Source organism: Mustelus asterias, chromosome 7 (assembly GCF_964213995.1).
Source record: "Mustelus asterias chromosome 7, sMusAst1.hap1.1, whole genome shotgun sequence".
Classification (NCBI taxonomy): domain Eukaryota; kingdom Metazoa; phylum Chordata; class Chondrichthyes; order Carcharhiniformes; family Triakidae; genus Mustelus; species Mustelus asterias.
In genome coordinates, this window is record NC_135807.1 from 39,546,366 (window position 1) to 39,562,319 (window position 15,954).

The window sequence follows — 15,954 nt, forward strand, 5'->3', positions numbered from 1 at the left end:
TGGCATTAAACAGGAAATTAGAGCCACATACGATAAAGTAACATATGCAATTATGGGTGACTTTAATCTCCATATGTATTGGGCATATCAGATTAGTGACAATACCATGGAGGAAAAATTCCTGGAGTGCGTATGGGATGGTTTTCTGGACCAATACATTGAGGAAGCAACGAGGGATCAGGTCATCCGAGATTGGGTATTGTGTAATGAGAAAGGAATATTGGCAATCAAGTTGTGTGAAGTCCCTTGGAGATGAGCCACCATACTATGATAGAATTTTTCATCGAAATGGAGAGTGATGTAGTTGATTCTGAGACTAGGGTCCTGAACCTAAATCAAAGAAACTACAATGATATGATGCACCAGTTGGCTACGATACATTGGGGAACGTTATGTAAAGGGCTGACAGTGGATAGGCAATGGCAAACATTCAAAGAGTTCAAGGGTGAACTGCTACAATTGTTCATTCCTGTCTGACACAAAAATAAAAAGGGAAAAGTGTCCAAACAAGGTAAATCAGAGATAGAATTACATCCAAGGAAGCATACAAATTGGCTAGAAAAAACAGCAGACGTGAGGATTGAGAGCAGTTTAGAATTCAGCAAAGAACCACCAAGGGGTTAATTAAGAAGGAAAAAATAGTTTGAGTGTAAGCTTGCAGGGAACATTAAAACTGATTGTCAAGGCTTCTATAGGTCTGTGAAGAGAAAGAGATTGGTGAAGACAAATGCAGGTCCCTTGCAGTCAGAAATTTATAATGGGGACAAAGAATTGGCTTGGCTAATTAAATACATGGTTTTGCCAACACAAAGGAGGACACAAATAATGGACAACACAAGGTTACTGAGAGGGAGGAACTGAGGAAATCAGTACGAGTAGGGAAATGGTGTGAGGGAAATTGATGGGATTGAAGGCCAATAAATCCCCAGGGCCCGAGAACCTCCATCCCAGAGTATTCAAAGAAAAGGCCCTCGAAATAGTGGACGTATTGGTGGTCATCCTTTTACAAATGGGAGATCATGTTTGACAAATCTACTGGAATTCTTCGAGGGTGTAACTTGTAGAATTGATGAGGGGGAGCCAGTGGATGTGGCTTATTTCGACTTTCAGAAAGCTTCCGACAAAGTCCCACGTAAGACATTGGCGTGTAAAATTAAAGCTCATGGGATTGGAGGTAATCATAGAATCCCAACAGTGCAGGAGGCGGCCATTCAGGCTATTGTGCCTGCACCAACAACAATCCCATCCAGGCTCTAGCCCCGTGGCCCCACGTATTACCCTGCAAATCTCCCCAAAACTAAGGACAATTTAGCATCGTCAATCAACCTAACCCGCACATCATTGGAGTGTGGGAGGACACTGGAGCACCCGGAGGAAACCCACAGACATGGGAAGAACAGTCACCAGTGGCCAGAATTAACCCTGGCCCTTGGCACTGTAAGGTAGCAGTGCTAACTGCTGTACCAACATGCCACCTAGGCATTGAGATGGATAGAAAATTGGTTGGCAGACAGAAATCAAACAGTAGGAATCTTTTTCCAAGTGGTAGGCAGTGACTAGTGGTGTACCACAGGAATCAGTGCTAGGACCCCAGCTATTCACAAAGTATATAATTATTTAGCTGAGGGAACTAAATGTAATCTCTCCAAAGCTGGGTGGGAGGGTGTGCTGTGAGGAGGATGCAGAGATGCTGCAGTGTGATTTGGACAAGTTGAGTGGGCAAATGCATTGCAGATGCAGTGTAATGCGGATAAGTGCGATGTTATCCACTTTGGTGGCAAAAACAGGAAGGCAGATTATCTGAATGGCTATAGATTGGGTGAGGGGATGGTGCAATTAGACCTTGTCCACCAGTTGCCTGAAGTAAGCATGCAGGTGGTGAAGAAGTCGAATGGTAGGTTGGCCTTCGTAGTAAGAGAATTTGAGAACAGGAGCAGGCATCACTTACTGCAGCTATACAAGGCCTTGGTGAGACCACAGCTGGAATACCGCACACAGTTTTGGCTTCCTAATCTGAGGAAGGGTGTTCTTACTACAAGGGGAACGCAGCAAAGGATAACCAGACTAATTCCTCGGATGGCAGGACTTGTCTACGAGGGCAGATTGAGTTGATTAGGAATAGATTTGCTGAAGTTTGGAAAAATTGAGAATCTATACAATTTTAACAGGACAAGACAGGGTCGATGCAGGAAGGATAGTGGGGGAGTCTAGGTCCAGGTGTCAAAATCTGAGGATAGAAGGTAGACTGCTTAAGACTGAGATGAGGAAATAAATTTTCACCCAGAGAGTGGTGAGTCTATGGAATTCTCTACCACAGAAAGCAGTTTTCTGGGTGGCATGTGGCACAGTACTTAGCACAGCTGCCTCATAGCTCCAGGGACCCAGGTTTGATTCCTGGCTTGGGTCACTCTGTCTGTGGAATCTGCACTTTCTCCCAGTGTCTGTGTGGGTTTCCTCTAGGTGCTCCGGTTTCCTCCCACAATCCGAAAGGCGTGCTGGTTAGGTGATTGGTCAGCTAAAATTCTGCCTCAGTGTCCCCGAACAGGCGCCAGAGTGTGGCGACTAGGGGATTTTCACAGTAACTTCAATGCAGTATTAAGGTAAGCCTACTCATGACACTAATAAAAAATAAACTAAACTTGAGGCCAAACATTGCATATTTTCAATGAGTTTGATGTAGCTCTTGGGGCTGAAGGGAACAAAAAGATATGGGGGAAGCAGGAACCCGTTACGGAGTCATAAAGTCATAGAGGTTTACAGCATGGAAACAGGCCCTTCGGCCCAACTTGTCCATGCCACCCTATTTTTTTTTTAAACCCCTAAGCCAATCCCAATTGCCCACATTTGGCCCATATCCCTCTATACCCATCGTACCCATGTAACTATCTAAATGCTTTTTGAAAGATAAAATTGTACCCGCCTCTACTACTACCTCTCGCAGCTTGTTCCAGACATTCACCACCCTGTGTGAGAAAGAATTGCCCCTCTGGACACTTTTGTATCTCTCCCCTCTCACCTTAAACCTCTGCCCCCTAGTTTTAGACTCCCCTACCTTTGGGAAAAGATATTGACTATCTAGCTGATCTGTGCCCCTTATTATTTTATAGACCTCTATAAGATCACCCCTCAGCCTCCTACGCTCCAGAGAAAAAAGTCCCAGTCTATTCAGCCTCTTATAACTCAATCCATCAAGTTCCGGTAGCATCCTAGTAAATCTTTTCTGCACTCTTTCTAGTTTAATAATATCCTTTCTATAATAGGGTGACCAGAATTGCACACAGTATTCCAAGTGTGGCCTTACCAATGTCTTGTACAACTTCAACAAGACGTCCCAACTCCTGTATTCAATGTTCTGACCGATGAAACCAAGCATGCCGAATGCCTTCTTCACCACTCTGTCCACGGAGTTGGATGATCAGCCATGATCATAAAGAAAGGAGTTCCAGACAAATACTGTGATCGGCACTCATCTCAACCTATTTACATACTTACAGAAACATTTACAATACGTTTTTTGCATCTATCATTAGTCTTCTCATCTTCTTCCTCATTGAAGATTTTCAATTCTCACCTTTGTCTAAATTTGCTTCCACGCTGCAGAAAGGGGATCTTACTAGGTTCATAGTCTTGGGCATAGAAGGCACCTTTTCAAACTATCATGCTACAATAACAAGCCTCAAGCCCTAGCAATGATGAAACGGTCCTTCTGCCAGACACCCGAGTAAAATATCTTTGGGTCCCTGGCAATGACTAAAAATATTCTCAACAGAAAAAGATATGGAATTGAGTTATCTTTGAAAAACTAACCCTATGAATGGACATATCCTAGTTGAAAAAAAACAACAATCTCAGAAGATTTCACACGCGCCCAGATCCTTCAGATCTTGCTGGGATTGTGGTTTCACCAACATCAACAGTCCCAAGGTATCTTCTTCCAAGTGAGTCAGGAAGATTGCCAAATTCCTTGATGCTGGAAGGCAACAAAGCCAAATCAAATCCTGTTGCCTCTAATGTCCATGCATACTCACTTTCCAAAAGGAGTTAGTGGATAGTGATCAGCAGGAACAGTGGAAATTGGCCACTTGTTTCTGTAAAGTAGGTGCAGAAAGTAACTCATCTCCTGATTCAGCTAAACTAAACGGAGGCAACTTAAAATGTTTGCAAGAACAATTGAAGATAAACATGAATGAACTGAAAAGTGCTTGTGTGCGCATATAGACACATGCAGGTAACACTCATGCCAGGGTTTACTCGGTTACAAGCTAGAAATTCCAGTTTCCAACTCAACTGCAAGATTGGAGTATCAGAATAGGCAATAACTTAAGTTGGCAAGATTTTTTTTCCCAAAAGGTGACCTTGAAAAATTGAAATGGAATTTTCCATATCAAATCATCCACTTGAAAGAATGCTGACATCCCAAGGTTCATCTAAAAGTCACATACACCCATCATAGGAGACTGCATCGACATTATGACCAACACCTTGATTTTACATTGTCTTTTGCTTCATCAGAGCATTTTTTTTTAATTTGGCACCAAGCAAGAGGCAATATTCAGGCAGATATCCAAAACTTGATCGAAGAGCTAGATTTTAAGCAGCACCCCAAAGGAGAGGAGACACTTGAAAAGAACATACGAATTAAGAGCACGAGTTTGCTGTTCGGCCCCTTGACCTGCTCCGCCATTCAATAAGATCATGGCTGATCAGATTGTGACCTCAACTCCACATTCCATCTACTCCCAATAACCTTTGACTCCCTTGTTAGTCAAGAATCTATCTCTGCCTTAAAAATATCCATTGACTCATCTCCACTGCTCTCTGGGGAATAAAGAACCAAAGTTTCATGACACTCAGAAATTTTTTTCTCATTTCAGTCTTAAATGGGAATTCCAGAACCGAGGGCCTTAGTAGCTGATGGTACAGCTTTCAGTTGTTTAACAGTAGAGAACTGAAAGTTGTAGGGCTAGCAGAGATTACAGTGATAGGCATGGCTAAGGCCATAGAGATATTTGAAAACAAAAACAAGATTTTTAAAATAGAGCCTTTGTTGAGCTAGGAGGAGTAAATTTAAGTCAATGAGCACAGCAGGTGATGAGTGATGAAATTCGGAGCGAGTAGAAAATCGGCAGCAGAACTTTAGATTACCTCAAGTTTACCATGGGTAGAAATTGGGTGGCCAACATGATGTGCGTTGGAATAGTCAAATATCAAGATCAAAAGGCATTGGGGGGGGGGGTTTTGCAACACATGATCTGAGACAGAGGTTGAATGGGGGAGTCAGAGAAAGTTAGGGCTCAAGTCTTCCTATTATTCAGGTTTCATGAGATTTCTGCACATCAGTCTTGGATGTCAAGTAGTCTGACAATTTAGAAGAGCGGAAGGGTTGAGGGGCGTGGCAAGGTGTAACCGGCTGCCATTAGCTTATGCAGAAAGCTGACACTACGGTTTCAGGTAACGTCATTAAAAGATAACATGAAAATAAGGCGAGTTGAAATAAGGAGCCACGAATAGATCCTTGGGAGACACCAGTACCAAAATGGGAAAAGAAACCATTTCCAGGTGATTCTTCAGCTATGATTGGGATTTATAAAAAGAATGGAACCAGGAGAGTGCAATCCCACCAAACTCGATGACAATGGAGACACTTTGGAGGAAGATGATATGGTCAACCATATCAAAGGCTGCAGACTGGTTAAGGATAAAGTAAGGATAGTGTAATTTTGTCACAGTTACATTTGTGCCTTTGGCAAGAGCCTTTCAAACTCCTTATTTACCAAGCCCTGACTATTTTTCAAAAGATTAACAGTCCACCTTTTGATCAAATTGCAACTCTGGCATGCCAAGTCTGCTTCACCTTTGTCCTCCCACACAACTCCAGGTTCACACTGCAAAAAAACCAGAACTCATTTTTTGTCAGGACATCAGTGGTCTCATCCTTATCTGTGGTTAAGGGCAAGAGTGACAATGAGCGCCTTGAAAATTCTTAAATGTTCAGAGGAAGCCAACATGGATTTGCAGAGGGTAGGTCATACCTGACAAGCCTAATTTAAATTTTAAGAGATGACTAAAGTATGGACAGGAAATGGTCTATTCATGGTAGTTGTATGGACTTCCATGACAACTTTTAATAAAGTCCCTCATAAAGGACTGTTAGGTGATGGTGAAGGCAAATTATTGACTTGATTAAGAAATTTGTCAAGTGGCAGGAGATGGAGTGCAGGGATCATGGGCAGGTTATCTGTCAGGATGTGACTAATGGTAATCCATAAGGATTTCTACTGGAGATTCAACTACTCACTGTATTCATTAAAGAACTTAGATGATGGGATAGAAAGCCACATATCCAAATTTGATGATGATAGGAAAGATAGGTATTGTAGGTGATATAGATGGAAGCATAAAATCACAGAGGTAATAAAATAAATGGATAAAATTGTGGCAAATGGAGTTCAATATAGTTAAATGCAAGTTCATGCACTTAAAGGATACAAAAGAGTGCTTTCTAAATTTAGAAAAGCTCAAAACAGTGGGGGGTCAAAGTGAATCGGGGGTCCAGGTGCACAGATCATTAAAAAATGTCACGATCAGGGACTGAAAATCATCAATATATCGAATGGAATGCTGAAATAAAAGCAAAATAATGTGGATGTTGGAAATCAGAAATAAAAATGGGAAATGATGGGAAAACTGAGCAGGTCTGGCAGCATTTGTGGAGAGAACACCAGGGTTAATGTTGAGTCATAAAGATGCAAAATGTTAACTCTGTTTCTCTCTTCAAAGATGCAGTCAGACCTGCTGAGGTGTTCCAGCATTTCCCACTTATAGTATTATGTAAAAGGGATTGAGTACAAGGGGATGGAAGTTGTTCTTCAGACCAAGAGTTTATCTGTATCTACCCTATTGATTGGTGAGTTTCAGACTCGGAGACATGGTCTAAAATTAGAGGCCTTTCAGAAATGAAATTTGGAAACACAACAGATAATAGAAATTTGGAACTTTCTTCAATTAATGACAATTAATACTAAATCAATTGTTAGTTTTAAAACGGAGATAGATTTTTATCAAAGGTGTCACAGCGTATAGGATACAAGCATTTATTTGGAGATAACTCACAGATCATCCATTATCAAATGGTGCAACAGGTTTGAAGGACTAAATGGCTGTCTCCCATCCTATGTTCCTATTGTTCTATCTTCCAAGTCAACTGTATGGACATCCTTGATGCATGAGTGAAGACAGCAAATGCTGATTGGCAAATCTCCCAAGCCAGCTGCTGTCCTCATCCAAAATTTGCACTCTGCATTCAGAGCAGAGGCTGGTGGTCAGTGATCAGAAATGGACAACATTGAACAATTATTCTCTCCATGAAGTCAGGGAGAAAAAAATTAACAGTGGCACTGCTATTCCAATGCAACAGCTGCAACTGCATAAAAGTTATGGACAAAGATAAGTCATTTGACTCATCTTTACAGGATCCAAACTTTATTATCTCAAAGTCCTACTGCAGAAACTCAGCACAAACCACCTGATATAAATACCTAACTATTCAGACAAAAAACTCCATGAATTATAAGGAAGTCACAAAGGCCTAAGTAACTGTGTGTAACATTTACATATTTGCGCTTGAAATTACAGATCCAGACTTGGTAGAAAAAGTCACAAGCACTCCAGCAACTATCCAAAGATAGTCAGTGTACCTGTGAATTAACCAAACTTCCACATTGAAATACATAACCATAATGCATTAAATTGGTATGCAGTGCACACATCATGTACGGTTGATATTTATGAAGCAGGCACATTAGCAACATTTAAGAGGCATCTGGATGGGCACATCAATAGGGAGGGAATAGAGGAATTCGGACCGAGTAAGAGTCAAAGTTTTTTTAAAAAATTTAGTTAGGGCATTCTGACTGGCACAGGCTTGGAGGGCCGAAGGACCTGTTCCTATGCTGTACTTTTCTTTGTCCTTTGTTTATTTCCTGTCGCACTGTAAGATCACATTTCAATCTCTCCTCTGACTCTTTCAAGCAACACCCTGGAAAATCTGCTGATAAATGTTTAAAATTACACGGAAAAGAATGCCTGATTTTTTTCCCCACAACAAGCTACTATGAATGAAATATGATCAAATCAAGTATCGTGCACAAGGGAGGAAAGGTCCAGATGAAGATAATGGAAATGGCAGTTATTTCCCTTAATACTGGTCAGCCCTGGTCTTCTTGCTGTAAATAACAAAAATTGTAAAGGAACCACTGCTTTAAGGGCCAAATGTATTCATGGTACAGGCTAAGTCGTAACGTCAGAATGGACTATGTGCACTGTAGGTTCAAAGAGCAAGGCTCACAATTTTCATCTTTGAAAAACCTTGAACAGTTGACTTGGCACATGCAGGATAGGTGGTGAGTGCAAGGTAGACTTAATTCAACGAGGGAAGATTTGACGACTGACCCTGAAAATTTGTAATCACACGGATACAAATGAGAATCATTTCGGTTTACAAGGGGTAGAATTTGGGGACGCTTTTACACAACACCAAGCAAGGATCACAAAACACACAAGTAATCAGGGTTTCTGCAAGCTGACTCAGGATAATACTGGTCAAAACTGAAGCGCTGAATGGAAAGACAGCAGGGGATTAGAACCTAGAAGGAAAACTGAAGAGCTGTCAACGGCTACAAGACAGCTTTTCACTAATTGCCATCTGTACAAAACAGAACACGATTACCCAATGAGGTCACAATTCACTGGTTTCTGCTTGCGCAACTGGTGAATCAAAACAGATTTGCGCTGTACCTCCTCACATTTTCAAATTAGACATAGTGAAAGTATTAATATACAACAAGGTTCATGGTCAGAAAATGAAATAATTCATAGTGCCAGCAAAACAGAAATGCCAATCTCAGCGTTAAAAAGATCAATTTAATTAACAATAGCCTGCCAATCTGTTGGCACTAATAATAAACCTCCAAAACATACTGTTGCAGTATTATAAATGGTTTATAAAACACAACAGCATGCAGTTTGCACTGCAGATAACGACTGAATGTAATGATGACCCTGTGGCAGACTTGCTGCAGAGCTTTCTGTTATTCCTGCAACCCTAAAAGCAACAGCTTACAACAATAAGCTTCCAACTGGAGTCAATATGCATGCAGCATGCCATTGCAGTGAGGTGCTCCCATCCTGACCTATTGAAATCTCTTCCACAAATTAACGAAAACAAAGGTTAATCGCATTATTATGAAAGCTGAAACAAATTTACAGTATTTTCAAGTCATTAATCCGAGGTGCGAACAATATATACTTCGATATGTAGAGAGTAACGATATGCGGCAAACACATTGAAAATAGACATTTACAAAAGCGACCCACTGCTTCCGCAAGGAGTCAAAAACTATAACCTCCCGATTACTTACACAACTGCATGCCGATGCTCGAATTTTGCACCACCCGTGCCGTCCTCCTCCACATCCGTCTCGCCCCCCGAGCTGCTTTCTGTGGCATCAGAATCGAAAGCCCTCTCCGAAGTCCTGAGTTTTGCAGTCACGCTGGACACCAGTTTCAGCAGATCCTCAGAAACAGCTCGATCTTTCACAAAACCAGAGAAAGTATCCCCATTCGGCGAAGACAACAAACATTTACCGCCCCCGCCAGATCGAAGGAAAGAAGGGAGGCCGAAATGAGCATCGCCACCACCCCCTTCCGAATCCGTTCTCGGAAAACTCCTCAGCAACGAAGACCCAACCAGTAGTGCGCTGTTCCCGTGCAAAGTATTTTTGTGTTTATTATTACTGCTACTGTTGTTATTAATAAAGCTTTCGGTGAAAGAGGAAGAAAACCGCTTTAAACTGTGTCCCACCAAACCTGCCAGCTGCTGCTGAGCATGGCGCTCCACCTGCTTGGCTTGTACTACCTGCAAACGTTTGCAGAGCCGGTGAGCCCTGCTCCTGATCTCCGCTTGCTTACTGATGACTAATAAACTCTGAGCACTCACCTCATCCTGGCTAACACTAATATTATGGCTACTATTAACATTATTACTGAGACTATTGTCATTATTGTGGTGGTTAATGGTACTGTTTCTCCTATCGGTATGTTTTTTGTTTGGGGTCTCGGTCCCTGGACAATTGAGATTTATTTCGCTGCAGCGAGATTTGAGTGAACTTTCCCCGGGGTTTGCGCCCTGAAAGTCGGCTCGACATCCATACTCGAGACCGGGAATTTTGCTGCTCCCTTTGGACAGTAGGCCAGGGTCGGGGGTGGTGCTGTTGGGACTTTTCTGCAGCCGGAGCCAGCGGCTTTTATCCGGGTTCCCCTTGTAAGGCGAAGCCGAGTTCAACGAGATGGCGCCGTTGTTCCGCTGAGCACCGAAGCCGCCCGCCGCTTTGTTGCTGCCGTTCACCAGCCCAGGGTCGCGGTTCCGGCAAGGCGGTTCTTTGGCCAGGCCGTTGCCGGCGGTGCCCGCTACCGCAGCTTTGCCCCTCTCCTTCTCCACCTCGGCGGCGTTGGGGGAAAATCCATCGGAATTCATCCCGTCCTGGCGCTTGGCGCAGAGCCGCGAGGACCCCCTGTTTAGGCCGAGACCGGGGGCTGCCGTGGAACTCACCGCCGGCTCGCTGGCCTGATGGTGACGATGGTGCCGGCGGTGAGGAGAATGATGGTGGTGGTGGTTGTTGTGATGGTTGTGGTGGTTATAATTATTTGTCTCGGGGTCTTTGGTTCCTCCTCGAGCGGCGGCGGCGGCGGCCGCCGCGCACCTCTCGCCGCGCTGGAAAGGCTCGGGGCGCCGCCGCACTCTGGTCGGCCGGGCCAAAAACAGAGAGTCCATACGGTCGGCCGAAAAATATAAAGCAGCGGCGAGTTTATTATTTTTATTATTTTCTTCCCCTTCGTCTAGAGTGCCGTTTGGGGCCGAAGAGGGAGGCGGCGAGGGCGCAGCTGAAGGAGGCGACGACGATAGCGGCGGTAGTGGTGATGACGACACGGCCAGATTGAGCCCGTGTTGCTGCTGCCGCGCTTCGCCAGCGCTTTCACTCACAGCCGGGGAAACCATTCGCTTCAAGCGGCCGGCGGCCATCTTGTTTTTCACCACCTCTCCCCTCCCCCACCCTCCCATCTATATCCCTCCACCCCTCCCCCATCCACGCCCTCCCACCCCGATCTGCACTCCCGCCCCCCCCCCCCAAAACAAGCTAAACCTCGCCACCCCTCCCCCGCTTTTCCAGCGATATCGCTCCACCCCTCCCCCGCTTTTTCATCTTTATCTCTCCACCCCTCCCCTCCCCGCTACAAAATGGCGCCCGCGGTTGGTCGTGGGGAGAAAAAGCGCGCGCGTCCGCATTTCCAACGGACAACAGAGAAGGAAGCGGAAAAAACCCTCACATTATTGATCATTTTTGCTTCCATTTACAGTCATTAAATACGATGCTTTGTAACCAAAATTGCAGATGGTATGTCACAACCTTTATCCTACACTCCTGAGGTAGGGTTTTTTGTTTCCTTCTGTACGACTTGGTTTAACATATAAACTTGGTAAAAGGTGATAACAGGGCGCAATTTACATCCCTGACGAATTACTCAAATTAGAGATTTTTAATCCTTGCATTGTCTGAATTTCATAAATGAAAACACGTAACTAATTCTCCCTCATGTACCCAAAGAGGTGCCTGTAGTGTGGCGACTAGGGAATTTTCACAGTAGCTTCATTGTAGTGTGATGTAAGTCTACTTGTGAAACTAATCAGTAAACTTTGTATTGTGTTCAACAGTGATTTTCGATCCTGCTTTTAAGTAAGTGTTCCCTCTTCACCTCATCCATCAGGGTTCACAATTGCACAGCTAATTCACGTTAGGCGCTTGGAAACATCTCAATAAACTAATTACAACGGTAAACTACACCTTCCACCCAATCCTGCAGCATTTGCCATTAGAACAGATTTTTAGAAAATGCCCTTAACATGTACAGTGGTTAGCACTGCTGCTTCACAGCACCAGGAACCCAGGTTCAGTTCCGGCTTTGGGCAACGGTGGCATATATGGCCCCATGTCTGCATGGGTTTCCTCCCATAGTCCAATGATGTGTAGGTTAGTTGGATTGATCATGCTAAATTACCCCTTAGTGTCCGAAGATGTATAGTTTAGGTAAATGCGCAGGACTTAGATGAATATGGACACGGGTAATATGCTCTCAGACATGGAGTCTGCACCAATGAGCTGAACGGGCTCTTTCTGCATTGTTGGAAATTGATAATAAAATGTTTGAAAATGCTTCACAAGTATTTTTTTTAAATGAAAATGACAGAGCCACTTAAGGACATGTTATGGTTAGATGACGGTCATGGCTTGAGCGAAAAGGTGATATTTAACGAGTATTTTAAAAGAAGAAACTGAGATAGAGCAGGGAGATATAGGAAGGGAAGTCCAAAGCCTCGGACCTAGGTGACTGAAGACACCACCCACAACCTATGACTCGTTGAACAATTGAGGGAGATCAGAATTAGACAGTGGAGGAGATGAGAGTTTCGGAGTTGAGGTTATGGTTGGTTTGAAAACAAGGATGAATTGAGAGCCAAAATAGTGAACACAGGGGTGATAGAACAGGATTGGTCTAAATTGAGGCACAGGCAGCTGAGTTTTGAATGACAGAGTTTACAGGAGGTAGAATGTGGGAGACCAGCAAAGAATATATTGGAATGTTACAGTCTGAAAGTAAAAAAATACAAATTTCTGCAGCTGATGAACGTCAACAGGATCAGCCTCCTTCAAAGGGCCAGCACAGACGACAGGCCACAAGGCCTCCTTTGCTGCAACAATACCATAATTCGAGTCAAGTGATGTGAGAGGTGAAAATATACACTCACTGCAAATAGGGGAGGGGGTTGGAATATCGAGTCATAGAATCGCTACAGTGCAGGAGAAGGCCATTCAGCCCATCAAGTCTGCACTGACAACAATCTCACCTAGGCCTTATCCCCGTTACCCTGCTAATCCCTCTTGCCTACACATCCCAGGACACTAAGGGGCAATTTAGCATAGCCAGTGCACCTAACTTGCACATCCTTGGACTGTGGGAGGAAACCACAGCACCCGGAGGAAACCCACACAGACACGGAAAACGTGCAGACTCCACACAGACAGTGACTCAAGCCAGGAATTGAACCTGGGTCCCTGCCGCTGTGGAGCAACAGTGCTAACCACTATCATCTTGGGATCAAATGTGACATGAAGGTTGCAATCAGACTCGCTTAATCCCAGACTGAACAGAATGGTCCCCTCTCAAATGGATATTAGAGTATCTTCGGACCCCAACTATTCACATTATAGATTAATGATTTGGAAGAGGGAACTAAATGTTTTATCTCCAAATTTGCAGATGATACAAAGTTGGGTGGGAGGGTGAGCTGTAAGGAGGATGCAGAGATGCTTCAGCGTAATTTGGACAGGCTGTGTGGCCATATGCATGCCAGATACAGTATGATGTGGATAAGTGTGGTGTAGCAATAATAGGAAGACAGAATATTACTTGAATGGCTATAAATTGAGAGAGGTGGATACTCAGCGAGACCTGGGTGTCCTCCTGCATCAGTCACTGAAAGTAAGCACACAGGTACAACAGGCAGTAAAGGCGGCAAATGGTATGTTGGCCTTCATAGTGAAAGGATTTGAGGATAGGGATGTTTTGCTGCAATTGTGCAGGATGTTGGTGAGGCCACACTTGGAGTATTGTGTGCAGTTTTGGTGTCCTTATCTGAGGATGTCAATGCTATAGAGGGAGTACAGTGAAGAATTATCAGGCAGATTCCCGGGATGGCAGGTCTGTCTGTCATAATAGGAGAGACTATCAGTTAGGATTATATTCACTGGATTTTGGAAGAGTGAGAAGGGATCTCATAGAAACTTATAAAATTCTAACAGGGTTAGATTCAGAAAGAATGTTCCCCATGGTGGGGGAGTCCAGAACTAGGAATCACAGTTTGAGAGTATGGGGTAAACCTTTTAGAACTGAGGTGAGGAGAAATTTCTTCACCCAGAGGATGATGAATGAATGGGATTCACTACCACAGAATGTAGTTGAGGCCAAAACGTAGTGTGATTTCAAGAAGAAATTAGATATAGCTCTTGGGGCTAAATGGATCAATGGATGTGTGTGTGTGTTTGGGCGGGGGGGGGGGGGTGAAATCAGGATATTGAATTCAATGATCATAATGAAAAACAATGGATCTGTCTTGAAGGGCCGAATGGCCTATTCCTGCTTCGAGTTCCTATGGGCCTTGGGTTTGTGCAACTGGGCTTAGGTAGTAACATTCTTCTGAGGCTCAAGGAGCAAGAAGGCCTACTTCCGTTCCAATAACTCAGATTTCAACTGCTTGTCCTGACAAGGAGGGTAATTAAAATAATTCAAGACACTATGTCCTGATATTACAAGCAGGATCTCTCAAAGTCAGCAGTCTTACTTGAATTATGTGGAGTGATTTCCAATTTATATCATCAGGACGAGTCTGTAATTTTAGTTTGGGACAGTTTGTGATGTCTCCCATCTCATTGAGAGCTGGAACATGGAAAAGAAGAAGCCCAAAATTTAAATTTAAAACTTATTTTAGGTTTTTCAAGGAGCAGGATTTTTCTCCAGGACTCAAAGAAGGCTTTGCACCAGGCCACTCACCACCCTATCTCTGCTCACAGCCTTATTCTCATGTCCCAATCCTAGCAATTCTCTCCCCAACACATTTACATAGATCCCAGGCTGCTGCCCGAAGCCCACAGCCAGGTAATCCAACAGAATCTGTAGAGATTTATTTAAATCAAGTCCTGCTGTTAAAATCAGGGTCTTGCATAGTCGATCACCTACTACTGGAAACACTATTACCCCACCCCACCACCTAACCCATCAAAATTGAGCCCATTGTTCAAGGCCTAATGCAGGATGCAGCACATCAACTCATAATTCAGTCTAGACAGAGGAACAGCAGCAAAAATATCCCATGGCACTTTAGAGGAAAATTATGAAATCAAATCTTGTTTAAAACATATGACTAAAAGCTTACTCAAGGAGGTAGATTGCATCAACCATGGCTCACTGGATTCCACTCTCACTTTGACTCAGAAGATTGTGGGTTCACCTCTCACTTTTGAGTCAACAGCACAAAAAATGAGGCTGATAACCTCAGCAGTGCATTGGAGTGTGTTGCACTGTCAGACAGTCTTTTGGTTGAGATGTTATACCAAGGCCATTGGCTCTCGAGTAGGTCTAAAAGATACCATGTCACCATTATGAAGAGCAAAGGAGTTACCTCCACTGCCCTGACCAATATTTATCACTCAGCTATCACAAAGATCTGGTCTTTTTTCTTAATGGCAGTTTGTGCACAAATTGTTTGCTGCATTTCCTTAATTACAGTTGTGATTACACAAAGTACTTCGTGTTTTGGGGTGTCCCTAGTCATAGAGTCAGACAGCACAGAAAGAGGCCTTTCAGCCCATGTCTGTACCAACCATCAAACACCAATCAATTCTAATCCCATTTTCCAGCACTTGGTCCATAGCCTTGTATACTACACCGTTTCAAGTGTTCATCTCAATGCTTCTTAAATGTTGAGGGTTCCTGCCTCTACGCTTTCAGGCAGCAAGTTCCTCTGGGTGAAAGAGTTTATCCTCATATTTCCTCTAAATCTCCTGCTCCTTACCATAAATCTATGCCCCCCTGCTTTTTGACCCTTTGACTAATGGGAAATGTTCCTTCCTATCTACACTATCTATATCCCTCAATTTTGTACACCTCCGAGGTACTGCCCAGCCTTCTCCACCCTAAGGAAAACACCCCAGCCGATCCAGCCTCTCTTCCTACCTGAAATAGAGGAGAAATTTCTGGAGTAGAAACAGGGTGAAAAACTTGGACGGGTTCATGGATGAGAGGGGTGTGGAGGGATATGGTCCAAGTGCAGGTCAGTGGGAC

At 43.7% G+C, this 15,954-nt stretch overlaps 1 protein-coding gene across 1 annotated transcript in view; it reads right to left on the reverse strand.

Annotated features, from left to right (window-relative positions):
• The window catches only part of LOC144495655 (KAT8 regulatory NSL complex subunit 1-like), a 141,104-nt gene extending 129,985 nt beyond the window's left edge, over positions 1-11,119 (reverse strand). Inside the window, exon 1 of the mRNA XM_078215922.1 lies at positions 9,420-11,119. Within this exon, the coding sequence (XP_078072048.1) occupies positions 9,420-11,119 (1,700 nt within the window). The remainder of the gene's footprint in view (positions 1-9,419) is intronic.
• Positions 11,120-15,954: the final 4,835 nt, after the last annotated feature.